General features: G+C 43.7%; 1 protein-coding gene across 4 annotated transcripts; it reads right to left on the bottom strand.

Moving 5' to 3' along the window:
* Nucleotides 1-343: 343 nt before the first annotated feature.
* Nucleotides 344-27,107, bottom strand: LOC130520174 (ribonuclease inhibitor-like). 4 transcript variants are annotated; one of them, XM_057023751.1, is made up of 8 exons: nt 26,970-27,107; nt 26,031-26,204; nt 25,553-25,726; nt 21,678-21,851; nt 21,355-21,528; nt 19,539-19,712; nt 19,159-19,332; nt 344-611 (listed from the first exon to the last, which is right to left on the bottom strand). In XM_057023751.1, the coding sequence occupies exons 1-8, from the start codon at nt 27,092-27,094 to the stop codon at nt 470-472; spliced, it is 1,311 nt and encodes a 436-aa protein (XP_056879731.1). In that variant the 5' UTR covers nt 27,095-27,107; the 3' UTR covers nt 344-469. The 4 variants fall into 4 exon arrangements, with proteins under 4 accessions (XP_056879731.1, XP_056879730.1, XP_056879732.1 ...); XM_057023750.1 differs by lacking the exon at nt 344-611 and adding an exon at nt 18,154-18,630; XM_057023752.1 differs by lacking the exons at nt 344-611; nt 21,355-21,528 and adding an exon at nt 18,154-18,630.
* Nucleotides 27,108-27,933: the final 826 nt, after the last annotated feature.

Below are 27,933 nucleotides of genomic sequence, written 5' to 3' on the forward strand. Positions count from 1 at the left end.
AGCTCGATATTTTTAGTGTCAAAGACTTCTTAGATTGTGCTAATGCTGGCACATAAAGAAAAATGCTTTGATTTTACTAAAGTGACACAAACCCTAAAGATTCTGAAGGCATGATGTAAAATAGTAACGTATAATACAGACATTTGAAGAGACAATTAAGAGAATGTTTTCATGCTTATAAGAGTGGCCGAGGAGCCATTTAGAACTTTATAAAGATGCATTGTGTGATACCAGGAACTAATTTAACTTCAAGGCAAAGCTGCTTCTGCTTTGTCGACCATCGACTGATCTCCTGAAAGTCCACCACCACCGCTTTTTAAATTTTTTTTCATCTATGGACGGAGTAGACGGCAGATGTTTCCACAGATGCTCTTCACCAGTGGTCAGTGAGTGATGCAGCAGATGAGCGGGAGTTGACTGGCTTCAACCAGCTACTGTCTCAATGTCTCCAGCCCATAGTGTGGATTCTCTAGAGATCAGACAGCAGCTTCAGCTCTGAATCCTGGAGATTGTTCAAGCTGAGGTCCAGTTCTCTGAGATGGGAGGGATTGGACCTCAGCGCCGAGGCCAGAGAGCCACAGCTGATCTCTGATAAACTGCAGTAACACAATCTGAAAATGCAGGATAAGGTTATACGGTGCAGGTCTGCATGTTATCTGCGTCAGTACTAAACCTACGTTAGTTCTTAGTTGGGTCAGACCTGAATTCACGATATTACAAGGAATTTTTTTAATGTCGTGCATCACAGCAGTGTTGAGAACAGCCTCACTTCACCATCTTAGCAGCTGGTATATAGGTAGGAAAATGAAGACTGACCCGAGCCTCTCCAGTTTACAGTTTGGACTCTCCAGTCCAGAACAGAGCAGCTTCACTCCTGGATCCTGCAACGTGTTGTAGCTCAGGTCCAGAACCCTCAGATGGGAGAGGTTGGACTTCAGAGCTGAGGCCACAGAGTCACAGCTGGTCTTGGATAACTGCAGCCTCTTAGTCTAAAATAACAATTATTTTGAGAGAAGACAAATAAAAATCAACATGTACCAGAGCAAAACAGCTTACAAGCAACAAACCTCTCGTCCTGCACCGGCTTATCTGCTGTATGTTCGTATTTTGGGTTCTTTCAGGGCGGTTGGACAAGATCTACACCGTATGTAAAGTGTGTGTAGGTCAAAATACCTTCCACGTTTGTGAAACCACATTTCTCAATAGCACTCAACTCTTGTCAGGAGTTGGGACAAAGCGACCCACTCCTGATAGCTTGTGGGCGATGCTGCACCGACCCTGCAATCCCTACACTCTCTGGTGAAACCAAATCAAAGGTTTTAGACACTGCTGGATGCTGGAAGGGTGGCTATAGTCTGGACGCATAGTTCCCCTGACTGCACAGTTCTCACAATGAGTTGGCAGCTGGGTCACTTGTCTTAGATGTTGTTGACTAAGAGCAGGTTTTTCTTTAATAACATAGAAAGATTCGATGAGAAGAGCAAATGTATTATTTTATGAACTACTTCCACTACTATTATATACACATACTTCCATATTGTCTTAGATTGCAAGCTGCATTTATTGTATCGTTCATAGAAAGTCATATTTGTGAGGAGAAAACCTCAAATAAGGTCATTTTCTTTAATGATCATTAAAAAAGAAGGAGGCGATGAACAAACAGATTTATCTAAAAATGTGTGAAAACTTATGCATGGAAACCTTTTTAAAATGGTTGCATTGTGTAGAATCGGTGTAGAATCAACTTGTTGACTTCTGATTTGGACTCCAATCGAAGTGAGGTGCAACAATTGTGGATGCTGAAAGCTTCAGAGGTTCATGAAGGTTTCTGTGGTTGGACTGACCTGCTGCCCCTTTAAGAGGGAGGCAGGTTTAGGCTTCTGGCTGTAATGAAGCCACCTAAGATGAGAACGATTGCGGGCTTTCGGTACCAAGGTTTAACAGGGTGCTCACTTCACACTTGGGCTTTTCTCTTTTTTGGGATGGGTTTTCTCAGTAGAGAAGGGGCATGGCACACTGCAGCAGCTTTCTTTTGGGGTTTTCTAGTTTTCCTTCTGATCTTTAAAAGACAGGAAGAACCATTTTTGATTGGTCTGAATGTTTGGGCGGTTTTGTGGCCAGCCTAAAATAAAACAAGACAAATCTACAACTGATACTTCCTTTCTAGTCATTGATGACCATCCTCACATGGGGCAGATTTCCACAACCAATTTAATACTGCAAATCTATCCTGTGTGGTCTTTTTTCCGAGAACTGTAACACTACGTTTATAACAAAGATCAAACATGGAAACATTTATTGTCTAACTAGTTACACCTGGGAAAGTACTGGATCATCTCTGACTGACCTGAGAGTCTCCAGCTCACAGAGAGGATCCTGGAGAAAACCACAGAGCAGCTTCACTGCTGGATCCTGCAGCTGGTTGTAGCTCAGGTCCAGAACCCTCAAATGGGAGGGATTGGACCTCAGCGCCGAGCCCAGAGAGTCACAGCTGATCTCTGATAAACTGCAGTACTTTAATCTGAATGACAGATAAAAGATGCCATTTTACAGTTCTTGCACACACAGTCATCATTTCGTGTTGGTTTAGAAAAGCCGGCAGTTCCTTCTGCCACCATAAACCAGATCAGCTTTCAGTCTTTTTCATTTCAGTATTTAATTTACTGCATACCTGAGAGTCTCCAGCTTACAGAGAGGATCCTGGAGAAAACCACAGAGCCGCTTCACTCCTGGATCCTTCAGCTGGTTCCAACTCAGGTCCAGAACCCTCAGATGGGAGGGATTGGACCTCAGCGCCGAGGCCAGAGAGTCACAGCTGATCTCTGATAAACTGCATCGTGACAACCTAGAAAACCAATAAATGGGGCAAATAAAAACACATTTCTAAATATTAAAGTGAAGAGAAAAGCAGAAAATGTAAAGAAACTTAGAAAAGACCAACAGAGGCCTCCTGACCTGAGCGTCTCCAGTCTGCAGTTTGGATGCATCATTGCAGAACACAGTAACTTTACTCCAGCATCTGTCAGGCTTTTGTTCTTGCTTAAGCTCAGCTCCCGTAGATGAGAAGGGTTTGACGTCATTGCTGAGGCCACAACTTCCCAATGACTCGTTAAAAGAAAACTATCAGATAGTCTGTTGTGTATGAAACAAAAATAGTGAGTCAAACTTTGGGATTTCTAATCAACTTATCTGAGAATCTACCTAAACACAAATGTAGCTCATTTCCTGGAAAAGCTAAATTCAACACCGTAGAGCAACAGTTTGAACGACCATCAGATCTGAAATGCAACTGAATTATTCTCAACATTTGTCTTATTTTAGAACAGCTCATAATTACTCAATATTTAAAATGATTAAAGCAAATGGTTTAAAGAAACGTGCATCTTTTTTCTATCTATCGGCTCTTTGGATATTTTGCATTTCATCCAATTTGTACGATCGTGCGTCAAGTCTTAATTCAGCGATCCGATCGATGACATCAGTGTCTCTGGTTGCATCGATTGCCCTCAGCTTCTGTTACATCTGCCTGTTTTCCTTCAAATCATTTTCACTGCACCTTTTGTTGCTAGTGATGAAGTTGCCACCTAACGGGTGTGGAAAGGGTCAAACAACTTTGTGGGTCACATAAAGGCTCCAAACGGAACCGCCCAAAGACCTAAAACACCCATTTAAACCAATGAGGCCGGCTGTTTTTACGTTGAACAAATGAAGCAAAATAGTCACGTGTCATTAGTTAAAATGTGTTTTTCTGTTGTTTGAATACGATGTACACAAACAAACAAAAGTTATTAATGACATGACAGTAATTTCATGATAGTCAGTTAACTTGTGGCTCCTATTATTCCTGCCTTATGTTGGTTTGTCTGGATTGAACTTTGAACTTATATCCAGCCAGTGTTGAACATTTCTGAATGAATTGTTTTTCTTTTTTAATTTATGGACGCTGCAATGGAAATAAAGAATTGAAGGAATGACCACTGGAGGGGGTATTGCTACCTGACATGATCGACTCGGTTGATTTAAACGCCCCAAAAATCTTTACTTACTCTTCCTTCCTGCAGTTCCTCACAGCTGGAATCAGGCGACGTCGTCCCTTCTCTGAGGTGTTGTACTGCTGCAGGTTCAGCTCATCCAGAACCTCCTCTGACATCTGCAGCAGGTAGGCCAGAGCTGAACAGTGGATCTCTGACAGTCTCCTCTCTGATTTCTTCTCTGACTTCAGGAACTCTTGGATCTCCTGATGGACTGACTGATCCTTCATCTCCATCAGACAGTGGAAGATGTTGATGCTTCTGTCTGGGGAGATTTGATCACTGTTCACCTCCTTCAGGTTGTTGAGGACCTTCTGGATGGTTCTGGGTGGTTCTCCATCTGATCCAACAGTCCACCCAAGATCCTCTGATTGGACTCCAGAGAGAGACCATGAAGGAAGCGAACAAACAAGTCCAGGTGGCCATTTTTACTTTTGAGAGATTCCATTAGTGCTCTCCTGAGGAAGTCATCAAGAGATGTGGCTGGATCCTTATTCAACAACCCAGCAAACCCGAAAAAAACGGTTTGGTTTCGAATATTTTAGGAACTGATTTATAACCGCTGTGTCTTTCTGGTGGTGTAACAGTGGAACATGTAGACGGCAGCCAGAAACTCCTGAATGCTCAGATGAACAAAGCAGTAGACTGATTTCTGGAAGATCACACTCTCTCTTTTGAAGATCTCTGTACAAACTCCTGAGTACACCGACACCTCGGAGACATCCAGTCCACATTGCTTCAGGTCTTTTGAGTAGAACATGATGTTTCCTTTCTCCAGATGTTTAAACGCCAGCCGACCCAACTTCAGAAGGAGTTCTTTATCAGCCTCAGTCAGTTCCTCTGGTCTCTGCTTTCCTCCATACTTTTGCTTCTTCCTCTTTATCTGAACCCTCAGGAAGTGTGAGTAGAGGTCAGTCAGGGTTTTGGGCAGCTCTCCTCTCTGGTCTCTGGTCATCATGTCCTCCAGAACTATAGCAGTGATCCAGCAGAAAACTGGGATCAGACACATGATGTGGAGGCTCATGGAGGCCTTGATGTGTGAGATGATTCTCTTGGACAGATCTTCATCACTGAACCTCCTCCTGAAGTACTCCTCCTTCTGGGAGTCAGTGAAGCCTCGTACTTCTGTGATCCTGTCAACACACGAGGGAGGAATCTGATAGGCTGCTGCAGGTCTGGAGGTGATCCAGATGAGAGCTGAGGGAAGCAGGTTCCCCTGGATGAGGTTCACCAGGAGCACGTCAACGGACGATACTTGTGTGACATCAGAGATGACCCGATGCTTGTTGAAACCCAGTGAAAATCTGCTTTCATCCAGGCCATCAAAGATGAACAGAAGTTTCCAGACAGTCAGATCTTCTGCTCTGATCTTCTGTAATGTTGGATGGAAAACATGAAGCAGTGAGAGAAGACTGTGCTGCTCATCTCTGATCAAGTTCAGCTCCCTGCATGAGAGCGGAAGCACCAGACTGATGTCTTGGTTCTCCAAACCTTCTGCCCAGTCCAGACTGAACTTCTGCACTGAGAAGGTTTTTCCAACGCCGGCGACACCGTTGGTCAGAACCACTCTGATGTGTCTCTCTGTTGCTCAGATAAGACTTTGAAGATGTCCTGGCACTTGATTGGAGTGTCCTGGATGTTCTTCTTGGAGGTTCTCTCAAGCTGTCTCACCTCATGTTGTGTGTCCACCTCCTCACTTTGTCCCTCAGTGATGTAGAGCTCAGTGTAGATCTTGTTCAGCAGGGTTCCACTTCCTGCTTCATGAGTTCCTTCAGTCACATGTTCACATCTTCTCTTCAGACTGATCTTATGACCTTCTATCACCTCCTGCAGATCACCTCCTGAAAATAAGTAAACCAATGATTTCCATCTATCATAAATCATCAACACAACTACAAATTCATGACATCACAAGTTCAATTTTATATTTAACAATTTTACTTTGTTTGGGCTTCATTTCAGCATCTCCAGATCTGCTTCCAGATTGTGAACAAGAGGACTCTCCTGGTGGAGCTGACTGGTCCCAGTTTGATAGGATGTGCTCCCCCCTCTCACTATGAAACACATCTCTATTAGTCCTTTGATTTATAGGATGAAAAAACCTGATCAAGACTCAATATTGTTCCAGCATTTATGTCTGAATTCATCTTTCAGTTTTAAACATGATTCTTGTTTCTAATCAACAATATTCACATTAAGTATGTAACTATATGACTGTCTGAGGTTTAAGTGTTAAACATCTCCAATAATAAACTCACAACCTGCTGCTGTTAATGTGACTAACAGCTGGCACACAAACACATCATCACACTTTAGTTTTCTTACATTTCCTCTGAACTTCTGAAGTTTATTTCCCCTCCTTTGGAGTGGTCACTCTTCAGGGACACACAGCTGGGCACTGTGGACTCTGCTCTGTCCTCGTCCATCCTGAGGAAACATCAGAAATTGTGATGAGACTGATGAAGGTAAATAATCTGTAGAGGTTGTAGTGAAATTATCCCAATTCACTGCATTTTTATCAAACAGGAACATTTCTAATACATTCTGGCTAACAACTGAATCACTAAATCAATGATGTATCTGTATAATTTTCATGTTTTCAGAGTTTAAGCTGCTTTTTTTTTATACAAACTTTCTTTATTGATGTTTTTCACAGATAGGGAATCAAAAACATTGGTATAGCAGTATAAAAATTTCCAATAGTAAAAAATTAAAAAAAATAAAAATATATATGTATATATACACACATACACAGACGCACATATACATACCCATATATAGAAAAATAAATAACAAAATGATAAAGGTGAAAATGAAGGAAAACCACATACGAGACTGTTCAAAAGTAAATGGTTAAATAAATTAAATAAAATTAATGGGGAGGGGGGGGGTTGGGGCTCAGTCAGGTTCTGCTACAATGGTCAGAGAGTCGATGTGCATGATGAAGGGCTGCCATATCTTATAAAAACTGCTCAGGGACCCTTTGAGGGAGAACCTCATTTTCTCCAGTGTAAGACATTGCAGCACATCCTGAATCCATTTATTATGGGTTGGGGGGGAACCGTGGGACCATTTTAAAAGAATAAGTCTTCGGGCAAGCAATGTAGTGAATGCAATGATCTTATTTGTGGACTTAGGCACAGTGTGTGGCGAGTATAATCCAAAGAGGGCAGTGAGGGGTTCGAACAGGATGGTTTGACCTGTTATTTTACTAATTGTTTCAAATATTGCTGTCCAGAATTCTGATAATTTAGGGCACGACAAAAGCATATGAACGAGATCGGCAGGGGCCTGCCCACATCTGTTGCATGAATCTGTTCTGTCAGGATAGATTTTGGCCAGCTTGGCATTAGTGAGATAGGCTCTATGCAAAATTTTACATTGTAGAAGGCTATGCCTCGCACAAATAGAGGACGAGTGGATATTTTTTAATATCTTTTCCCATTGCTCATCATGCAAGGGAGCTCCAAGGTCCTGGCCCCAAGCGACTCTTAGCGAAGTCAGTTGATGGGGAGACAGAGTATAAATTTGCTTGTATGTGATCCCTATGAGTCCTTTCGTCCTGGTGTTAAGGGTTAAGAATTGGTCAATAAGAGAGTTCGGGGGTCCGTTGGGAAACTGGGGAAAACAAGATTTCACAAAATGTCTTATTTGAAAAAAACGAAAGAGGTGAGAGTTTGGTAATTTAAACTTTGCTGCCAAATCGGTAAATGAAGCAAAAACACCATTAATAAAAAGGTCATTAAGCGTTGCTAGGCCCCTCTCAGACCAGGTACGAAAGGCAAGATCAGAGCATGAAGGAACGAAAAGGTGGTTACGAAATATAGGGGATAAACTTGATTGGGTGTGGAGGCCAAAAGTTTTAAAAACTGGTTCCAAATCATCAGTGTGTTGGTTACAATTGGATTGGGGCTGACCTGTTTAACTAACAGTGGTAGTTGGGAGCATACTACAGACCAGAGGCAAAAACATGAGGAGGAAATTTCAAGCAGGGCCCATTGTGGGCATTCAGATACAGCTTTACCAGTGTTCCAGTGAAGAAGATTATTGATGTTACAAGCCCAGTAATAATAACGGAAGTCTGGGAGCGCTAAACCTCCCAGGGGTTTAGGAAGGCGGAGAGCTGAGCGACCAATTCGTGCCCGTTTATTGCACCAGAGAAAGGAACTAATCAACTGGTCAAGTTTTGAAAAGAATGATTTCCTGATAAAGACTGGTATATGTTGAAAAAGATAGAGGAACTGAGGGAGTATTGACATTTTTATTAGGTTGACACGGCCGATCAAAGAGAGGGGGAGAGAGGACCATCTGGCAAGGTCTGATTTGCAATGTTCGATTAATGGGATATAATTTTTGGCAAATAGTTCAGAAAATGATCTTGTCACTAAAATTCCCAAGTATTTAAAACCGTCTGAGTCCTTCCTAAAGGGTAGGAGACCTTGTGGTAAAAGGTCGGCAGCTGAATTAATTGGTATGTAGTCACTTTTTCCAAAATTGAGTTTGTAACCAGAGTATTTGCCAAATTTTTCAAAAATATCTAAAGTTACAGGGAGACTGGAGGTAGGGTTGGACATGTACAGTAAAAGATCATCAGCATAAAAAGAGATTTTGTGAAGCTGTCCATGACGAGTGATACCCTCAAACCCGTTCTCGCTACGCAACCATATGGCCAGAGGTTCGACTGCCAGGGCGAACAAAAGCGGGGAAAGGGGGCAACCCTGTCGAGTACCCCTGTGCAGGGAGAATTGGCGTGATCTAACCCCATTAGTGCTGACAGAGGCAAGGGGAGAAGTGTAAAGTAGTTTAATCCAATCAACAAAGTCAGGGCTGAGGCCAAATTTGTTAAGGGTAAAAAAGAGGTATTTCCACTCTACGCGGTCGAACGCTTTTTCAGCGTCTAAGGACAAAACTAGTTCAGGAGAGTCAGTAGGGGGAGAGTAGAGAACATTAAGTAATCTGCGTGTGTTTGAGGATGAATGCCTCCCTAAAATAAAGCCAGTCTGGTCAGGATTGATTAGGGCCGAAATTACTCTCTGGAGACGGCTGGCTAAGACTTTCGCCAGTATCTTAAAATCTACATTTAAAAGGGAAATTGGTCTATAACTGCTACATAGAAGTGGATCTTTGTCCTTTTTCAATAGGAGTGTGATTGAAGCCTCTGACATTGTGGGAGGTAGGAGTCCTTTTGCCCAAGCATCATTGAAAACCCTAACTAGAGTTGGGGCAATAGCTTTGGAGTAGGTTTTGTAGAACTCCGTAGTGAAACCATCAGGTCCTGGTGACTTATTACTCTGTAGAGAACTTATTGCATCTTTGACCTCAGAGATCGTGATTGGAGCACCTAACTTGGTCGCAGTCGTTGGGTCAAGTTGAGGGTATGCGAGCATGTCGAGAGGGTTTGGGTCATCCCAATCGCATAGAGAGGTTTCGGAAGAGTACAGTTTAGCGTAGTAATCCACAAATGCATTATTAATGGCGATAGGATTGGACGTGATGTTGTCAGGGGCTGACCTGATCCGAGGAATAAGTCTAGAAGCGGCCTCAGTTCGTGCTTGGTAAGCCAGGAGTTTGCCTGCTTTATCACCTTGCTCGAAAAAGCGCTGTTTAGTGTGTAAAAGTTGTTTCTCAATCCGACCGGAGGTTAACAAGTTATATTGTGACTGGAGCTGTACTCGTTTTTTATATAGCACATCTGAGGGGTTAACTGAATACTGGGCATCTAACAGTTGTATTTCATCTGATATTTGTTTCAATTTGGTGCGCTCCTCCCTCCTAAGCCAGAGATGAAAGAAATAATTTGACCAAAAGCTGCTTTTTTTAACTGTTCCCTGCAGTGAGAAAAGAACTGGCACCTTTTCCAGCCCCTCATCCTGCAGCACTGAATGTGCTCTAAAGTTCTTTCCAGAGCAAACATCTCTGCACTTGCAGCAACATGTTGTAGTCATGGATCCGTGAGGAGAACCGGATACAGGAAACGCCCCGACTTTGATCCCAAAAAACCAACGGTGGTCCGGCAACGACGGGGACGCTGGTCCATCGGGCCCGACAACACTGGTTTTCCACAGGCCAACATGGTGAAAGGACTGTCTTCAGCTCAGCCAATAATTATTTGGTGCTACATAACATACTAGTCAGGACTTTTTAACTCCCCTCATTTGTTCCCCTCTTCAATTATTTCTATGATCCAAGTTCTCCAAGATCACTGCTCTATTTAAAATAGATGAAAGAAATGACACCCACTCCTGCATTTCTTTCACAGTGGTTCCACAACATAGAACAATAAACCACTGTGAGAAAACCTGCAACATGAACCAAAAATCCTGTTGGCTGCCCTGTGATCCTGTGTTGATTTATTTATTTAGTTATTTTGAAAGTTTATTGTCTTAAATTGGTCCGGCTGAGAGATGTTAATTTGCACACGATTAGATGTTGTTTGACAGGTAATAACAAAATATCCAGCTGTAACCTGGACTGTTGAACAACTCTAATAACTCTCAGAGCTTCTCACCTGTCACAAAAATGTCGCTCTTCCAGCTTCGTCTGAAGAGAATACTTTCACTTTAAAACCTAATGAACAGCTTTATGGCGTATATATTACTACCGTTAAAGCATTCTGGGAGGGTTTAAAGTTCTTTTAGGATCAGTAGCAAAGAGCAGAACATAAACTAAACTTCACTTAGAAAGACTATTCAACTATAACTAAAGCCAGACTATAAGAAAGTTAAATAAGACCGATTCATTTATAATGTATAATGATGTTTTGTGCTAAAACTAAATATAACGTCTAGTTGATTCAAATCTTGATTTTATCTCCAAACACAAATGTCAATTCTTTTCAATAATGCTCTTCGTTTACTCACCTTGTCGGTCTTCAGTCTTCCTGCTTAGTCTGAAAGGAATACTTTTAAAAACTGGTTTGTTGGGTTCCCAGTTTCTGGGAACGTTGTTGCTGGTGTCTACCTGCAGGGGGCGTGGAGGAGCCGCTCATCAGCCACCGCTGGCCCCGCAGACACACGCACCTGCGGTCTCTCTTCAATCTCCCGTTAGATTTAAGGACAGAACTCCCGTCTGCCAGCGGCGGAGTGTTTTCGGCCTCATCGTCAAACCCTGACTTCTGTGGCTTGACTATTAGTTTTCCTTGCGGACTGTTTTGGACTCTCTCGAGGTCTCTCCGCCTCTCTGTGAACGCGGACCGAACTGTTCTTGTTCACTTTAAAATAAAGACGCTTTTCGGACACCATTCTCCACCGTTATTCAACCAAGCTAAATAAATAAGATTTATGATGCTTCACAGATTTTGAAAGACTTGTAAAAGCAGCATATTTCTGCAGCCCTGGAGTCCAGGAGGAGCAGCAGAGGTCAGAATGTGTCGGAGCGCGTTTACTATTGTCTGCAGTTCCACGCGTGTCCACCGGGTGGCGGTAAAGCACCACATGATATTTCTCCTTTTTGGAACTTCTTCAGCTGCGTTGAGCTTTAAATCTTCACCTGTCGCTCCCTTTAGCTCTAAACTTTGCGGTTCTGTGTGTAGTTTGTTGGTTTAAATATTTTTGATGCATTCTGATGACGATGAGTGAAACTGTCAATGACCAATAGAAAGTTCGTCCATTTTTCTACTGTGTCACACATTTTCATTATTTATTGTCATTTTTGGGTCTAAACTGGACCAGTTCTGTGAGCTGTTTTTGCTTTTTCTGTAGACCAGATGTTCCAGGCAGGTTCCATCACGGGACAGACGGATACAGGTCACGTGACAACAGTCAGCCTTTAGTTCTTTATTACAGGAGGATCTGGTTTATATACAGACACGTATCTGCAAAATACTAAAAAGTATATGAACCCAAAGTACTAAAAAGTCTACATACACGCACACACGTGTATTAAGTGTTTATACACACGTTTGCGCGTACGTGCGCACTGTATATTCATCTAATAACTGTTAGTTTCTAAAACACCAAGTAGAGTCACTGAGGCACGGCTTCACCTCCTTTACGCCGAGGTTTCACTGAGCAGGTGTGATGAACTGTTGCAGAAGGAAAAGCATGGAACATGTTAATAACCGGACACAAAAACACTCAGGTTTATTGTCTGGACCTCGCCATCCCTTTGGGGAGGATCATCTCATTCTTCAGCGTTGAACTGTCAGAGTTAAAAGGTTTCATCCTTCCACAGAAAGAAAACTTCCGCCCAACCTTCTGACCTCTAGTGTCGTATTTTCATCTCTTCAAAAATTATCATGTTGACATTTTGTCTTCCAAAGAAAAGAAAAAAAATTCACTGCAGACTTTTAAAGCAGCGACAGGAAAACCAGCAGGATCACTAGGAAGAGAGACGAACCAGGCGCCTGGAGATGAGCTCATCTGAACATCTACCCTTTAACAGCCATCGCTAGTAAATGGTCCTTCAGCCTCATCGCTTCGAGGGTGGAAACGTGTTTAGGCCGTCAATAACAGCTTTGTGAAACTACCTGTAGCTGAGGAGGCCTCATCCCAAAGCAGCAGGTCCAGATGGAGTTTCGCTCGACTCCTGAGAGTCGGTGCAATGGGCTTCTGCAGCACATCATGCTGAATCAGAGGGTCTGTGGAAACCATCTTATAGTCTCCCAGTCTGCTAATGCCACATGTGATGAAGACCATGGAGGGGCTGCTGCTGAACCACCGGAGACCACAGATTTAGAGTCCATTCCAAGAAAGGAAGAAGGTGGCAGACTCTTACGAGCTGGTGATAAACAGGGTGGAAACTGCAGAAATCCTCTGAGGATATGAGATATGCTGCACTGCCAACACGGAGGCTCGGTGGAAGAAAATGGTCACTTAAGTCACGACCTGCAGGTGGCAAAACCAGCAAAGGTGCAAGTGGCAGATCTTGAGGAAGCTACTCATCACCTGAGGACTTGCATCTAAAGACTACTTTTTCCTCACCATCTGAGGCACAGATAAATACACAATGAATTAATTATTTACTTCTTGATAAAGAAGCGTGCATAGCTCGGGAAAGGGATGTACAGTAAAGTCCAAACTTCAGGGCTGCAGCTAAATAGAGGGAAAGTCCGCCCACTAGTGGTAACAACGGTCACTGCACCCTTAAATACTAACGATACTAATAATGCAAACCGGTCAAATAAAAACCAACCACATGTCTATGTACAAGCTCATTGGGCCTCCGCAATAACTGCCGTACTGACCTACGGGTCAGAAGGCTCCGCGGGCAGGTCAGGGTGTAAGTTAAACGCAACCGAACCGCTGTTTACGAAATGTCTGAGAAACGCAGAATTAAAAACACACCAGCAGAAAAGAAAACAACGAAACCAAGAGGCACGACAGCCAAACAGCGCCTATGAGAAGCCTTAAAAGAAACAAAGCCAACATGAGCAGTAACAGGAAAACGGCACTAAAACCGCAGCAGTTTTTACCTGGTTAATTGGCTGCAGCCCAGCCCGCACGCGTCAACTCCCTCCCCCGATAGCAGTTGCGGGAGCCAACCGGCAGGGGGCGCACCGACACACCGCCGTAATCCAGCAGGCCAACCTGGGACACCAGGCTGTGTGTGGTGTGTGTGTGTGTGTGTGTGTGTGTAAGCATCCCAAATTTAAGACCTATATATAATCATGTATAAATGATAATAGTTTTTTTTCTGTTCCTCGTTGGTAGGAATAAACTGCAGTAGCGGGCTTCCTGCTTTGGGTTTTTTCCACGCTCCGTTGCCATAGTTACGGGTAAACGGACGCTGAGCGCGGCGCTCTGACGCGAGTCGCGTTCGATTTCTGGGGTGTTTTGAACGAAACTGAGTTACCGAATCATCTTCATCCAGGTATGAAGTGATAAAGCTCCAACTCAGCGCTGCCCTGTTCAAAATGAGGCTGTAATCTGCGCGTCTCGGGCTTCATAGACCTCAAAGAGGGACGTAAATATGTAACATTCTACAATTTTGTGGCCAAAATGAGTTTGCATTGACTTGATGGTGCTTTTATCAGGTGGTTTAGGACCGAACATGGACCACTCCTGTAGCTCCTCTTCAGTACTGGACAGCGGTGGGCTGGAGGTTCTTGGTTCTACCAAACAATCCAGGTGAGGTTTTTCAGGGATGAAAGATCAAAGAAGCTTTGATGGAAAGCAACAGACATTACAAGCGCGTTAGATTCTATTACAACTGATGTTGCTGGTACGCATTGCCTTCAGCCGCAGCAGCAACTACAGAACTAGAACCCACTGAACTCTTCACATTGATGTGTCCTGACCGACACCCCCTCCATCCAGAACCCGGCTAATCTAAAGAATCAGCACACTTCTGCTCCCTCCTCAAACACAATGAACACAATCAGTGAGGGCAAAACTAGAAAATTCCCATGCAACAACTCCTCAAAAGTACAGACGTCAGCACCGGTTCCTTTGACTTCCACAGGATCCACCAGCGCAGTGTCATGGTGCTCAGACCGACCCTCCAGTTCCAGCCCTGAGGTTCTGCGGTCAACTGGCTCAATGGACAGGAAACTCAACCAACTACCAGGTCCGGGCCGCGCACGCCACCCTTGTCGTGAGCTTTAGACCGTCTCTTTAAACTAGTTCCACCTCGATGATGTCTGCCTGTGCAAAGTTGGTCCGTTCCAAATGGACTCAAACCCATCAGGACTAAGAAACGTCCAAAGTTTAGCAACAGCACTGAAGCGTGCGGCAGGTTGTAAATATAGTCCGGTTCTGTCTGTTAATGTTAAATACATCTTATTGCTAAACAGGAGCGATCCACGTCCACATCTGGGGAATAAGTTAAATATGATCGAAGGGCTTTTGTCTGTGTGGAAGGGGGACGTGGGGATCAACTCCACCATCTTCTTTGAAGCCTCGCCGGGAGAAGTGGCCTCATCCCGCCTGGAGCTGCGCAACGAGGGCAACACGTCCATCTTCTACAGCTGGCAGCAGCTGGACGTCTCCCTAGCCTGTCGCACCTGCTCTCACACAGAAGGCGCAGCTGCTTCTACTTCAACCAGTCCTCAGGTACGTGCGGCCCCCGACCAGGCGTCCCGAGTCCCCCCGTCCCCCCGTCATGCCGTGTCCTCCCGTCACAGGTGTGATCCTTCCGGGCGTCACCCAACAAATAGACCTGATGTTTAAATCCGGGGTGCCGGGCCTCCACACGGAGTCGTGGCAGCTCCAAACCAACCCGGTGCTGTTGCAGGGGGCCTCGGTGCAGGTGACGCTCATGGGCTTCGCTGTGTCCGAGGACAGGACGGCAGAGCTCCGGCGCCACCTGGAGGTGTCGTATGATCAAAGCCTTTGAGCCTTTCAGGGTTTTTCCCATCCCGCCGGTCCATTTTCACCCCGTTCTTGTCGCACAAACAGACAAGGCTGGAAAAGAGTGACGGAAAAGTTCTGCCGGTCGATGGTGTATAAGATCCTGGAGGGGGTCCAGACCCGAGAGAGATCCAGCTCCCTCGTAGAGTTTTTAATGGGAAGCCCCGAGGTGAGGTGGTCAACAAGTTCTCTTGGCTCAGCAGAATTTCTTCGATTCTCACTCTTCACCTTCATCCCTCACAGGAGGAGCGAGAAAGACAAGACAGTGGGGAAATGGACCCGGCCGACCAAAGCCTGGGCCGCGACTTCACCGATGACCAGACATTTACGGATTTCACCCCATTTGAGGAGGAAGCCTATTCCGCAGCGTTTGGATCCTTCTCTGGTTCCACATCTCCAAAGTGAAATGTATTTTTCCTGTTCCGAAGGTGCTGGAAACAAAGAGTAACACTTGATTAGATCAATAAATTATTCAATGTCACTCATTCAATCGATAAAGCAAAACCTGCGTCAAATTCATTGTGCACCGACTGATATATTTAATGTATTTTTAATTTATTTTGAACATTCAGACCAGTAAGGTCCAGTTGTGCACCAGCATTAGCTTCGTCCTGAGCTTGTGTTTTAGGAAATCCCGGTCAGACTGAGGCCCTAATGGACTGGATCCACCGTATTGGACCGTCTTATATTCGGGCCAATACGGTATTAATAATGACATTTAGTTAAAGGTAAATTGAGCAAATTGGCTATTTCAGAAGTGTGTATCAAACTGGTAGCCCTTCACATTATTCAGTACCCAGGAAGTAGCTCTCGGTTTCAAAAAGGTTGGTGACCCCTGCACTAGACTATAGCGGTCATTTTAAAATTTTTCAATGAGCATTCGATCAGTCTGGCCCTCGGCTTGGAGCTACATTTTTATTTGGCCCTCCATCCATTTGACTTTGACACCCCTGATTTAAATGAATCAATATGTTTCCATCAGTGGTTAAAAATCCGATGAATGTGATCATCAAAATGCACAAATTCTGTCTTAAATCAGTATCAGCTGTCTTTGTTCATTTAAATATATGGAGCAGTGATCCAGGATTAACGTTGCTGTTGTCCAAGATTACTGACTGATCCATGATGTGTAACAGATTTCTATTATATCGATTAACGTGAATGTTTGCATTGGAATTTGACAGAAATCTGCAGAATGTAAACTGTATAAAAGTTCACTTTGACAGAAACAGTTGCAGTCTCATTATGGGCTGTAACTGTAGGAGCTCCAGCTTATGTCATTAGAATCTACATGATTCAGTTTATTCATGCTTTTAGTGCTCTTTTGACTGAATATTACCAGATAAAAATGTACCTTTTCTGCCCCCAATACAAGAGTTCCTCTGTGTTCTAAGAGTTTAAAGAAATGCATTTAAAAAACTTAAAACGAGGCCAGATTTCCTGCAAAAGCCTGGTTTGACCAGCAAGTCTGGCTCATTTACAGTTATTGATGAGCTCTTTTTCTGTGATATCTGTCATTTAAGTCCTAAAAGCTATTTAAGGGGCGTTTTGCTTCACTTCTCAATCACCGACGTGTCCAACTTCACAGGACCTGCCAAAGGTTCCCGTTTCTGTCATCCTCGCAAAAACGGACTAAAAGGACGCTTCTCCCGGTCATCCAGCTCACCTTGTCCAGGCAGCCGCGTCCGGGCTGGAGACTCGCTGATGCTGCGCTGACAACCACCGTCAGTGACAAGCTAGCGAGAGTTAGCTCACGGGACCGGAAACTAGCGACAGTAACCGGAAGTAAACAAAGGAGCAGACAACTGCGTTCAAGTTTCATTCAAATATGCAAATAAAGAGTAAAATAAAAAATACATTTAAACTTAACAGAAAATATAAGGACTCATCAACTTTATTTCTACCCAAAATGTAGTTTCTGTCATTACATAAACTTCCTCATGCAAATATTTCGACAGTATGATATTAAACTATTAGCATTACACAAATGTATTTTTAACTTTTGCCAAAATGTACATGTAAAAATGTTTTGATCCTCAGTCACATAACACAAAGCAGATAAACACATAAGCAAACACAGTAACATTTCAAATTAAGAAAATATCAAATCTAACATCACAAAAATGAATGCCGTTCCTGCAGGTAGAGGGGGAGGTGAGAGTCCGAGTACCGACCAGAAACCGAACCAAACAAATAACATTTGAAAGAGGATATATGAACATGTGACTTAATAACATATGAAAGATATGAACATGTGATTAATAAATATGAAAGAGGATATATGAACATGTGACTTAATAAGATATGAAAGAGGATATATGAACATGTGACTTCATAAGATATGAAAGAGGATATATGAACATGTGACTTAATAAGATATGAAAGAGGATATATGAACATGTGACTTAATAACATATGAAAGAGGACAAATGAACATGTGACTTAATAACATATGAAAGAGGATATATGAACATGTGATTTTTCCACTATCACACACAGACATACACACATCAGTATCAGTACCTATGGTTGCGAAAATACGGTATATAGAACATAGGGCATGTTTGTGCGTGATATCACTCCGCGTCTGTGCAACAACCACAACCTCCTATCTTTAGTATTGCTGCGCCAACTGGTGGTCTTTTGGGTTGAGGATAACGGTGATCTATATGTACCTATATGTAGCTATAGCGTCATTGGCCTCCACTCCAGCCACTCCTGGTAGTTCCTCAAAAACACAGAGTTTTTAGTGATGCACAATCTGTGGAAGCCAACATAGAAATTTCTGAAGAGCCAAAGTTCTTGCAACAAAAATTAGTTTAGTCCCCAATTAGTTTGGTTTGTTATCAGGTGACCTCACGGTGTTCTTTTATTTAAAATAAACAACTTGAGATTGTGTTATTAAATATACACACAACCCCGATGATACCAGGAACTATTTTAACTTCAAGGCGAAGCTGCTTCTGCTTTGTCGACCATCGACTGATCTCCTGAAAGTCCACCACCGCTTTTTAAAAACTGAATTTTTCATCTATGGACGGAGTAGACGGCAGATGTTTCCACAGATGTTCTTCACCAGTGGTCAGTGAGTGATGCAGCAGATGAGCGGGAGTTGACTGGCTTCAACCAGCTACTGACTCAATGTCTCCAGCCCATAGTGTGGATTCTCTACGAGATCAGACAGCAGCTTCACTCCTGGCTCCTTCAGCTGGTTCTGACTCAGGTCCAGTTCTCTGAGATGGGAGGGATTGGACCTCAGCGCCGAGGCCAGAGAGTCACAGCTGATCTTTGATAAGCTGCAGCGCTCTAATCTAAATAAAGAAGGGAAACTTTTATAAGGTTATAAGTGAAACCAGTATTAATCTGAAAGGTTAATCAAAGCATGATCTGTAAATATTTAATTTAGTTACAGGTTAAAAAATGATAGTAATATGTAATGACCACAATTCCAACCTGTCAGGTTTGCACTGTTCCAGAGGAGAATATATGTTATGGCCCTCACTCTTCCCAGGTTCTCCCGACCTCTTTCCCTCCCATCTCATCATGGAGATCCATCTCACCTGTGGCTCATCTTTAAAGGCACAACCTGTCTTAGATGACTTCCTGTCTCCCTCACCATCTCCCTCCTCGTTGGCTGGTGTCTACCAGGCACCCTCACCTAGTTTTGTCTAATTTTGGTTACGATCTGTCGGCTTTTTCATTGTCCTTAAATCAATTTATCATGAATAAGTGGTCCCCGTGTGGCCCTCCCTCCTGAAGGAACTGGGCACAACACACACACTCAGAAAGTGTGAGGACCCTCGGATGGAATAATGGACATTTTTGAGAATGGTGTTTACCTCAGAGTTTCCAGTCGGCAGTTTGGAAAGTGGAGAAAACCACAGAGCAGCTTCACTCCTGAATCCTGCAGCAGGTTCCAACTCAGGTCCAGTTCTCTGAGATGGGAGGGATTGGACCTCAGCGCCGAGGCCAGAGAGTCACAGCTGATCTCTGATAAACTGCAGTAACGCAATCTGAAAAATGCAGGATAAGGTTATACGGTGCAGGTCTGCATGTGATCTGCGTCAGTACTAAACCTACGTTAGTTCTTAGTTGGGTCGTACCTGAATTCACGATATTACAAGGAATTTTTTTAATGTCGTGCATCACAGCAGTGTTGAGAACAGCCTCACTTCACCATCTTAGCAGCTGGTATATAGGTAGAAAAATGAAGACTGACCCGAGCCTCTCCAGTTTACAGTTTGGACTCTCCAGTCCAGAACAGAGCCGCTTCACTCCTGAATCCTGCAACGTGTTGGCGCTCAGGTCCAGAACCCTCAGATGGGAGAGGTTGGACTTCAGAGCTGAGGCCACAGAATCACAGCTGGTCTCGGATAAACTGCAGCCACTTAGTCTAAAATAACAATTATTTTGAGAGAAGACAAATAAAAATCAACATGTACCAGAGCAAACACAGCTTACAAGCAACAAACCTCTCGTCCTGCACCGGCTTATCTGCCGTATGTTCGTATTTTGGGTTCTTTCAGGGCGGTTGGACAAGATCTACACCGTATGTAAAGTGTGTGTGGGTCAAAATACCTTCCAAGTTTGTGAGACCACATTTCTCAATAGCACTCAACTCTTGTCAGGAGTTGGGACAAAGCGACCCACTCCTGATAGCTTGTGGGTGATGCTGCAGCGACCCTGCAATCCCTACACTCTCTGGTGAAACCAAATCAAAGGTTTTAGACACTGCTGGATGCTGGAAGGGTGGCTATAGTCTGGACGCATAGTTCCCCTGACTGCACAGTTCTCAACAATGATTGGCAGCTGGTGTCACTTGTTCTCCAGATGAGAAAAGGAAAGAGAGCCACCCCACAGTGTGTTTGATTGCCCCACTGCAAGCTCAATGCTGCCAGAAAACATTGCAGGAGCATCAATTACCCTCAGGGCATCAACAAGGACCTCAGGAAAAGGTGCAGCTGCGACCTACTAGAGACAAGCACACTGAGCTGAGATTCAAAGCCCTCTCCTCCCAAGAGAAGAGCTTGTTTGTTGGAGGCTCTTCTGGGCGATACCTGGTGCCACAGCTACAGCTCAGCTGATTGGCACTGGTGTCACTTGTCTTAGATGTTGTTGACTAATTGCAGGTTTTTCTTTAATAACATAGAAAGATTCGATGAGAAGAGAAAATGTATTATTTTATGAGCTACTTCCACTACTATTATATACACATACTTCCATATTGTCTTAGATTGGAAGCTGCATTTATTGCATCGTTCATAGAAAGTCATATTTGTGAGGAGAAAAACTCAAATAAGGTCATTTTCTTTAATGACCATTACAAAAGAAGGAGGCGATGAACAAACAGATTTATATAAAAATGTGTGAAAACTTATGCATGGAAACCTTTTTTAAATGGTTGCATTGTGTAGAATCGGGTAGAAAATCAACTTGTTGACTTCTGATTTGGACTCCAATCGAAGTGAGGTGCAACAATTGTGGATGCTGAAAGCTTCAGATCTTCATGAAGGTTTCTGTGGTTGGACTGACCTGCTGCCCCTTTAAGAGGGAGGCAGGTTTGGGCTTCTGGCTGGAATGAAGCCACCTAAGATGAGAATGATTGCAGGCTTTCGGTACCAAGGTTCAACAGGGTGCTCACTTCACACTTGGGCTTTTATCTTTTTTGGGATGGTTTTCTCAGTAGAGAAGGGGCATGGCACACTGCAGCAGCTTTCTTTTGGGGTTTTCTAGTTTTCCTTCTGATCTTTAAAAGACAGGAAGAACCATTTTTGATTGGTCTGAATGTTTGGGCGGTTTTGTGGCCAGCCTAAAATAAAACAAGACAAATCTACAACCTGATACTTCCTTTCTAGTCATTGATGACCATCCTCACATGGGACAGATTTCCACAACCAATTTAATACTGCAAATCTATCCTGTGTGGTCTTTTTTCTGAGAACTGTAACACTACGTTTATAACAAAGATCAAACATGTAAACAACATTTGTCTAACTAGTTACACCTGGGAAAGTACTGGATCATCTCTGACTGACCTGAGAGTCTCCAGCTCACAGAGAGGATCCTGGAGAAAACCACAGAGCAGCTTCACTCCTGGATCCTTCAGCTGGTTCTGACTCAGCTCCAGAACCCTCAGATGGGAGGGATTGGACCTCAGCGCCGAGCCCAGAGAGTCACAGCTGGTCTCTGATAAACTGCAGTACTTTAATCTGAATGACAGATAAAAGATGCCATTTTACAGTTCTTGCACACACAGTCATCATTTAGTGTTGGTTCATAAAAGCCGGCAGTTCCTTCTGCCACCATAAACCAGATCAGCTTTCAGTCTTTTTCATTTCAGTATTAATTTACTGCAGACCTGAGAGTCTCCAGCTTACAGAGAGGATCCTGGAGAAAACCACAGAGCAGCTTCACTCCTGGATCCTTCAGCTGGTTCCCACTCAGGTCCAGAACCCTCAGATGGGAGGGATTGGACCTCAGCGCCGAGGCCAGAGAGTCACAGCTGATCTCTGATAAACTGCAGTCACTCAGTCTGGATAAGGAATCATGGCAAGAAATGATCTCTTATTGGAGGAAAAGTCATATTACACTTGCTCAAAATCATTATTTCATTTTATTCATTATTAATCAGGGCCCTTGGAGTCAGGAGAGCTCTGCCCCCCCACTGATAAACTGGGATATTACAGCAACAACATAGTTAAAAAGTATCTATAAAATTGACTTTCAATGGCTCATTTAAATTCATACTACACTTCTCTTCTCCAAAAGTCAATGGAGTTTATCTTGAAGCCTTTCATTGTTTAGTTGTTATGTCGAAGATAAAAGAAAGCTGACCTGAGAGTCTCCAGCTTACAGTTTAGACTCTCCAGTCCAGAACAGAGCAGCTTCACTGCTGGATCCTGCAGCTTGGTCTCAGTCAGCTCCAGAACCCTCAGATGGGAGGGACTGGACCTCAGCACCGAGGCCAGAGAGTCATAGCTGATCTCTGATAAACTGCAGTGTGACAACCTAGAAAACCAATAAATGGGGCAAATAAAAACACATTTCTGTGACGGGTGCAGTTTGGACCCAAATGCAGCACTCTGGAAAGCTGGACCGTAGTAATGACTTTTATTAACACACGGGCAAACAGGAACTCAGGCAGACCAGGAAACACAGGAAATAGTCCGTTCTTCAGGCTCTGGGCCCACACAAAGTCTATGGGTTGCAGGCTCGGGGAGTGGGACGAGCAGCAGCGAAATCCGAGGCCGGGCGGAGAAGTCTAAACCAGGTGAGCAGACAGAAACCAGAGACGCCGAGGCAGAAGTCGTAGTCAGGGGCAGAAAGCAGGTAGGTTGTCCGGGGAACAGGCAAGGCAGGCAGAACGAAGACAGGCAGGGTCGGTAACGGGTAATCCGGCAGGGAAAGAACGCTGGAAAGTCTTGCATGGACGCAGAGGAACAATCTGGCACTGAGTGAGTGTGAGGCTGGAGAATATATACACTGGTAGGTGAGCTGATTGATGAGTGAGGGCAGGTGTGTGATCAGAGGGTGAGGGCAGGTGTGTGATCAGTGACTGAGAGCAGGTGTGTGATCAGTGACTGAGAGCAGGTGTGTGATCAGTGACTGAGAGCAGGTGTGGTGATCAGAGGGTGTGGTGTGAGCAGGGCAGTGGAAAAGTACTGGGACAGGAGGGAACTGGGGAAAAGGGGCTGTGACACATTTCTAAATCTGAAAGTGAAGAGAAAAGCAGAAAATGTAAAGAAACTTAGAAAAGACCAACAGAGGCCTCCTGACCTGAGCGTCTCCAGTCTGCAGTTTGGATGCATCATTGCAGAAGACAGTAACTTTACTCCGGCATCTGTCAGGCTTTTGTTCTCTCTTAAGCTCAGCTCCCGTAGATGAGAAGGATTTGACGTCATTGCGGAGGCCACAACTTCCAAATGACTCGTTGAAAGAACACTACCAGACAGTCTGTTGTGTATGAAACAAAAATAGTGAGTCAAACTTTGGGATTTCTAATCAACTTATCTGAGAATCTACCTCAACACAAATGTAGCTCATTTCCTGGAAAAGCTAAATTCAACACCGTAGAGCAACAGTTTGAACGACCATCAGATCTGAAATGCAACTGAATTATTCTTAACATTTGTCTTATTTTAGAACAGCTCATAATTACTCAATATTTAAAATGATTATAGCAAATGGTTTAAAGAAACGTGCATCTTTTTATCTATCTATCGGCTCTTTGGATATTTTGCATTTCATCCAATTTGTAGGATCGTGCGTCAAGTCTTAATTCAGCGATCCGATCGATGACATCAGAGTCTCTGGTTGCATCGATTGCCCTCAGCTTCTGTTACATCTGCCTATTTCCCTTCAAATCATTTTCACTGCACCTTTTGTTGCTAGTGATGAAGTTGCCACCTAACGGGTGTGGAAAGGGTCAAACAACTTTGTGGGTCACATAAAGGCTCCAAACGGAACCGCCAAAAAGACGTAAAACACCCATTTAAACCAACGAGGCCGGCTGTTTTTACGTTGAACAAATGAAGCAAAATAGTCACGTGTCATTAATTAAAATGTGTTTTTCTGTCGTTTGAATACGATGTATACAAACAAACAAAAGTTATTTAATGACATGACAGTAATTTCATGATAGTAAGTTAACTTGTGGCTCCTATTATTCCTGCCTTATGTTGGTTTGTCTGGATTGAACTTTGAACATATATCCAGATGAGAAAAGGAAAGAGAGCCACCCCACAGTGTGTTGATTGCCCCACTGCAAGCTCAATGCTGCCAGAAAACATTGCAGGAGCATCAATTACCCTCAGGGCATCAACAAGGACCTCAGGAAAAGGTGCAGCTGCGACCTACTAGAGACAAGCACACTGAGCTGAGATTCAAAGCCCTCTCCTCCCAAGAGAAGAGCTTGTTTGTTGGAGGCTCTTCTGGGCGATACCTGGTGCCACAGCTACAGCTCAGCTGATTGGCAGCTGGTGTCACTTGTCTTAGATGTTGTTGACTAAGAGCAGGTTTTTCTTTAATAACATAGAAAGATCGATGAGAAGAGAAAATGTATTATTTTATGAGCTACTTCCACTACTATTATATACACATACTTCCATATTGTCTTAGATTGGAAGCTGCATTTATTGCATCGTTCATAGAAAGTCATATTTGTGAGGAGAAAAACTCAAATAAGGTCATTTTCTTTAATGACCATACAAAAGAAGGAGGCGATGAACAAACAGATTATATAAAAATGTGTGAAAACTTATGCATGGAAACATTTTAAAATGGTTGCATTGTGTAGAATCGGTGTAGAATCAACTTGTTGACTTCTGATTTGGACTCCAATCGAAGTGAGGTGCAACAATTGTGGATGCTGAAAGCTTCAGATCTTCATGAAGGTTTCTGTGGTTGGACTGACCTGCTGCCCCTTTAAGAGGGAGGCAGTTTGGGCTTCTGGCTGGAATGAAGCCACCTAAGATGAGAATGATTGCAGGCTTTCGGTACCAAGGTTCAACAGGGTGCTCACTTCACACTTGGGCTTTTATCTTTTTGGGATGGTTTTCTCAGTAGAGAAGGGGCATGGCACACTGCAGCAGCTTTCTTTTGGGGTTTTCTAGTTTTCCTTCTGATCTTTAAAAGACAGGAAGAGCCATTTTTGATTGGTCTGAATGTTTGGGCGGTTTTGTGGCCAGCCTAAAATAAAACAAGACAAATCTACAACTGATACTTCCTTTCTAGTCATTGATGACCATCCTCACATGGGACAGATTTCCACAACCAATTTAATACTGCAAATCTATCCTGTGTGGTCTTTTTCTGAGAACTGTAACACTACGTTTATAACAAAGATCAAACATGTAAACAACATTTGTCTAACTAGTTACACCTGGGAAAGTACTGGATCATCTCTGACTGACCTGAGAGTCTCCAGCTCACAGAGAGGATCCTGGAGAAAACCACAGAGCAGCTTCATTCCTGGATCCTTCAGCTGGTTCTGACTCAGCTCCAGAACCCTCAGATGGGAGGGATTGGACCTCAGCGCCGAGCCCAGAGAGTCACAGCTGGTCTCTGATAAACTGCAGTACTTTAATCTGAATGACAGAAAAGATGCCATTTTACAGTTCTTGCACACACAGTCATCATTTAGTGTTGGTTCATAAAAGCCGGCAGTTCCTTCTGCCACCATAAACCAGATCAGCTTTCAGTCTTTTTCATTTCAGTATTTAATTTACTGCATACCTGAGAGTCTCCAGCTTACAGAGAGGATCCTGGAGAAAACCACAGAGCAGCTTCACTCCTGGATCCTTCAGCTGGTTCCCACTCAGGTCCAGAACCCTCAGATGGGAGGGATTGGACCTCAGCGCCGAGGCCAGAGAGTCACAGCTGATCTCTGATAAACTGCAGTCACTCAGTCTGGATAAGGAATCATGGCAAGAAATGATCTCTTATTGGAGGAAAAGTCATATTACACTTGCTCAAAATCATTATTTCATTTTATTTCATTATTTAATCAGGGCCCTTGGAGTCAGGAGAGCTCTGCCCCCCCACTGATAAACTGGGATATTACAGCAACAACATAGTTAAAAAGTATCTATAAAATTGACTTTCAATGGCTCATTTAAATTCATACTACACTTCTCTTCTCCAAAAGTCAATGGAGTTTATCTTGAAGCCTTTCATTGTTTAGTTGTTATGTCGAAGATAAAAGAAAGCTGACCTGAGAGTCTCCAGCTTACAGTTTAGACTCTCCAGTCCAGAACAGAGCAGCTTCACTGCTGGATCCTGCAGCTTGGTCTCAGTCAGCTCCAGAACCCTCAGATGGGAGGGACTGGACCTCAGCACCGAGGCCAGAGAGTCACAGCTGATCTCTGATAAACTGCATCGTGACAACCTAGAAAACCAATAAATGGGGCAAATAAAAACACATTTCTGTGACGGGTGCAGTTTGGACCCAAATGCAGCACTCTGGAAAGCTGGACCGTAGTAATGACTTTTATTAACACACGGGCAAACAGGAACTCAGGCAGACCAGGAGGAAACACAGGAAATAGTCCGTTCTTCAGGCTCTGGGCCCACACAAAGTCTATGGGTTGCAGGCTCGGGGAGTGGGACGAGCAGCAGCGAAATCCGAGCCGGGCGGAGAAGTCTAAACCAGGTGAGCAGACAGAAACCAGAGACGCCGAGGCAGAAGTCGTAGTCAGGGCAGAAAGCAGGTAGGTTGTCGGGGAACAGGCAAGGCAGGCAGAACGAAGACAGGCAGGGTCGGTAACGGGTAATCCGGCAGGGAAAGAACGCTGGAAAGTCTTGCATGGACGCAGAGGAACAATCTGGCACTGAGTGAGAGTGTGAGGCTGGAGAATATATACACTGGTAGGTGCTGATTGATGAGTGAGGGCAGGTGTGTGATCAGAGGGTGAGGGCAGGGTGTGATCAGTGACTGAGAGCAGGTGTGATCAGTGACTGAGAGCAGGTGTGTGATCAGGACTGAGAGCAGGTGTGGTGATCAGAGGGTGTGGGTGTGAGCAGGGCAGTGGAAAAGTACTGGGACAGGAGGGAACTGGGGAAAAGGGGCTGTGACACATTTCTAAATCTGAAAGTGAAGAGAAAAGCAGAAAATGTAAAGAAACTTAGAAAAGACCAACAGAGGCCTCCTGACCTGAGCGTCTCCAGTCTGCAGTTTGGATGCATCATTGCAGAAGACAGTAACTTTACTCCGGCATCTGTCAGGCTTTTGTTCTCTCTTAAGCTCAGCTCCCGTAGATGAGAAGGATTTGACGTCATTGCGGAGGCCACAACTTCCAATGACTCGTTGAAAGAACACTACCAGACAGTCTGTTGTGTATGAAACAAAAATAGTGAGTCAAACTTTGGGATTTCTAATCAACTTATCTGAGAATCTACCTCAACACAAATGTAGCTCATTTCCTGGAAAAGCTAAATTCAACACCGTAGAGCAACAGTTTGAACGACCATCAGATCTGAAATGCAACTGAATTATTCTTAACATTTGTCTTATTTTAGAACAGCTCATAATTACTCAATATTTAAAATGATTATAGCAAATGGTTTAAAGAAACGTGCATCTTTTTATCTATCTATCGGCTCTTTGGATATTTTGCATTTCATCCAATTTGTAGGATCGTGCGTCAAGTCTTAATTCAGCGATCCGATCGATGACATCAGAGTCTCTGGTTGCATCGATTGCCCTCAGCTTCTGTTACATCTGCCTATTTCCCTTCAAATCATTTTCACTGCACCTTTTGTTGCTAGTGATGAAGTTGCCACCTAACGGGTGTGGAAAGGGTCAAACAACTTTGTGGGTCACATAAAGGCTCCAAACGGAACCGCCAAAAAGACGTAAAACACCCATTTAAACCAACGAGGCCGGCTGTTTTTACGTTGAACAAATGAAGCAAAATAGTCACGTGTCATTAATTAAAATGTGTTTTTCTGTCGTTAGAATACGATGTATACAAACAAACAAAAGTTATTTAATGACATGACAGTAATTTCATGATAGTAAGTTAACTTGTGGCTCCTATTATCCTGCCTTATGTTGGTTTGTCTGGATTGAACTTTGAACATATATCCAGCCAGTGTTGAACATTTCTGAATGAATT

The sequence above is a fragment of the Takifugu flavidus genome, unplaced genomic scaffold, assembly GCF_003711565.1.
Source record: "Takifugu flavidus isolate HTHZ2018 unplaced genomic scaffold, ASM371156v2 ctg298, whole genome shotgun sequence".
In the NCBI taxonomy this organism is placed as follows: domain Eukaryota; kingdom Metazoa; phylum Chordata; class Actinopteri; order Tetraodontiformes; family Tetraodontidae; genus Takifugu; species Takifugu flavidus.

Coding starts and splice junctions, on each gene's coding strand:
- LOC130520174 (XM_057023750.1), bottom strand. CDS start 27,094: ATGACGTCAAATCCTTCTCATCTACGGGAGCTGAGCTTAAGAGAGAAC. Junction 25,727..26,030: donor TGTAAGCTGGAGACTCTCAG/GTCAGCTTTCTT, acceptor TTCCTTATCCAG/ACTGAGTGACTGCAGTTTAT. Junction 18,631..19,158: donor TGCCGACTGGAAACTCTGAG/GTAAACACCATT, acceptor TTCTTTATTTAG/ATTAGAGCGCTGCAGCTTAT.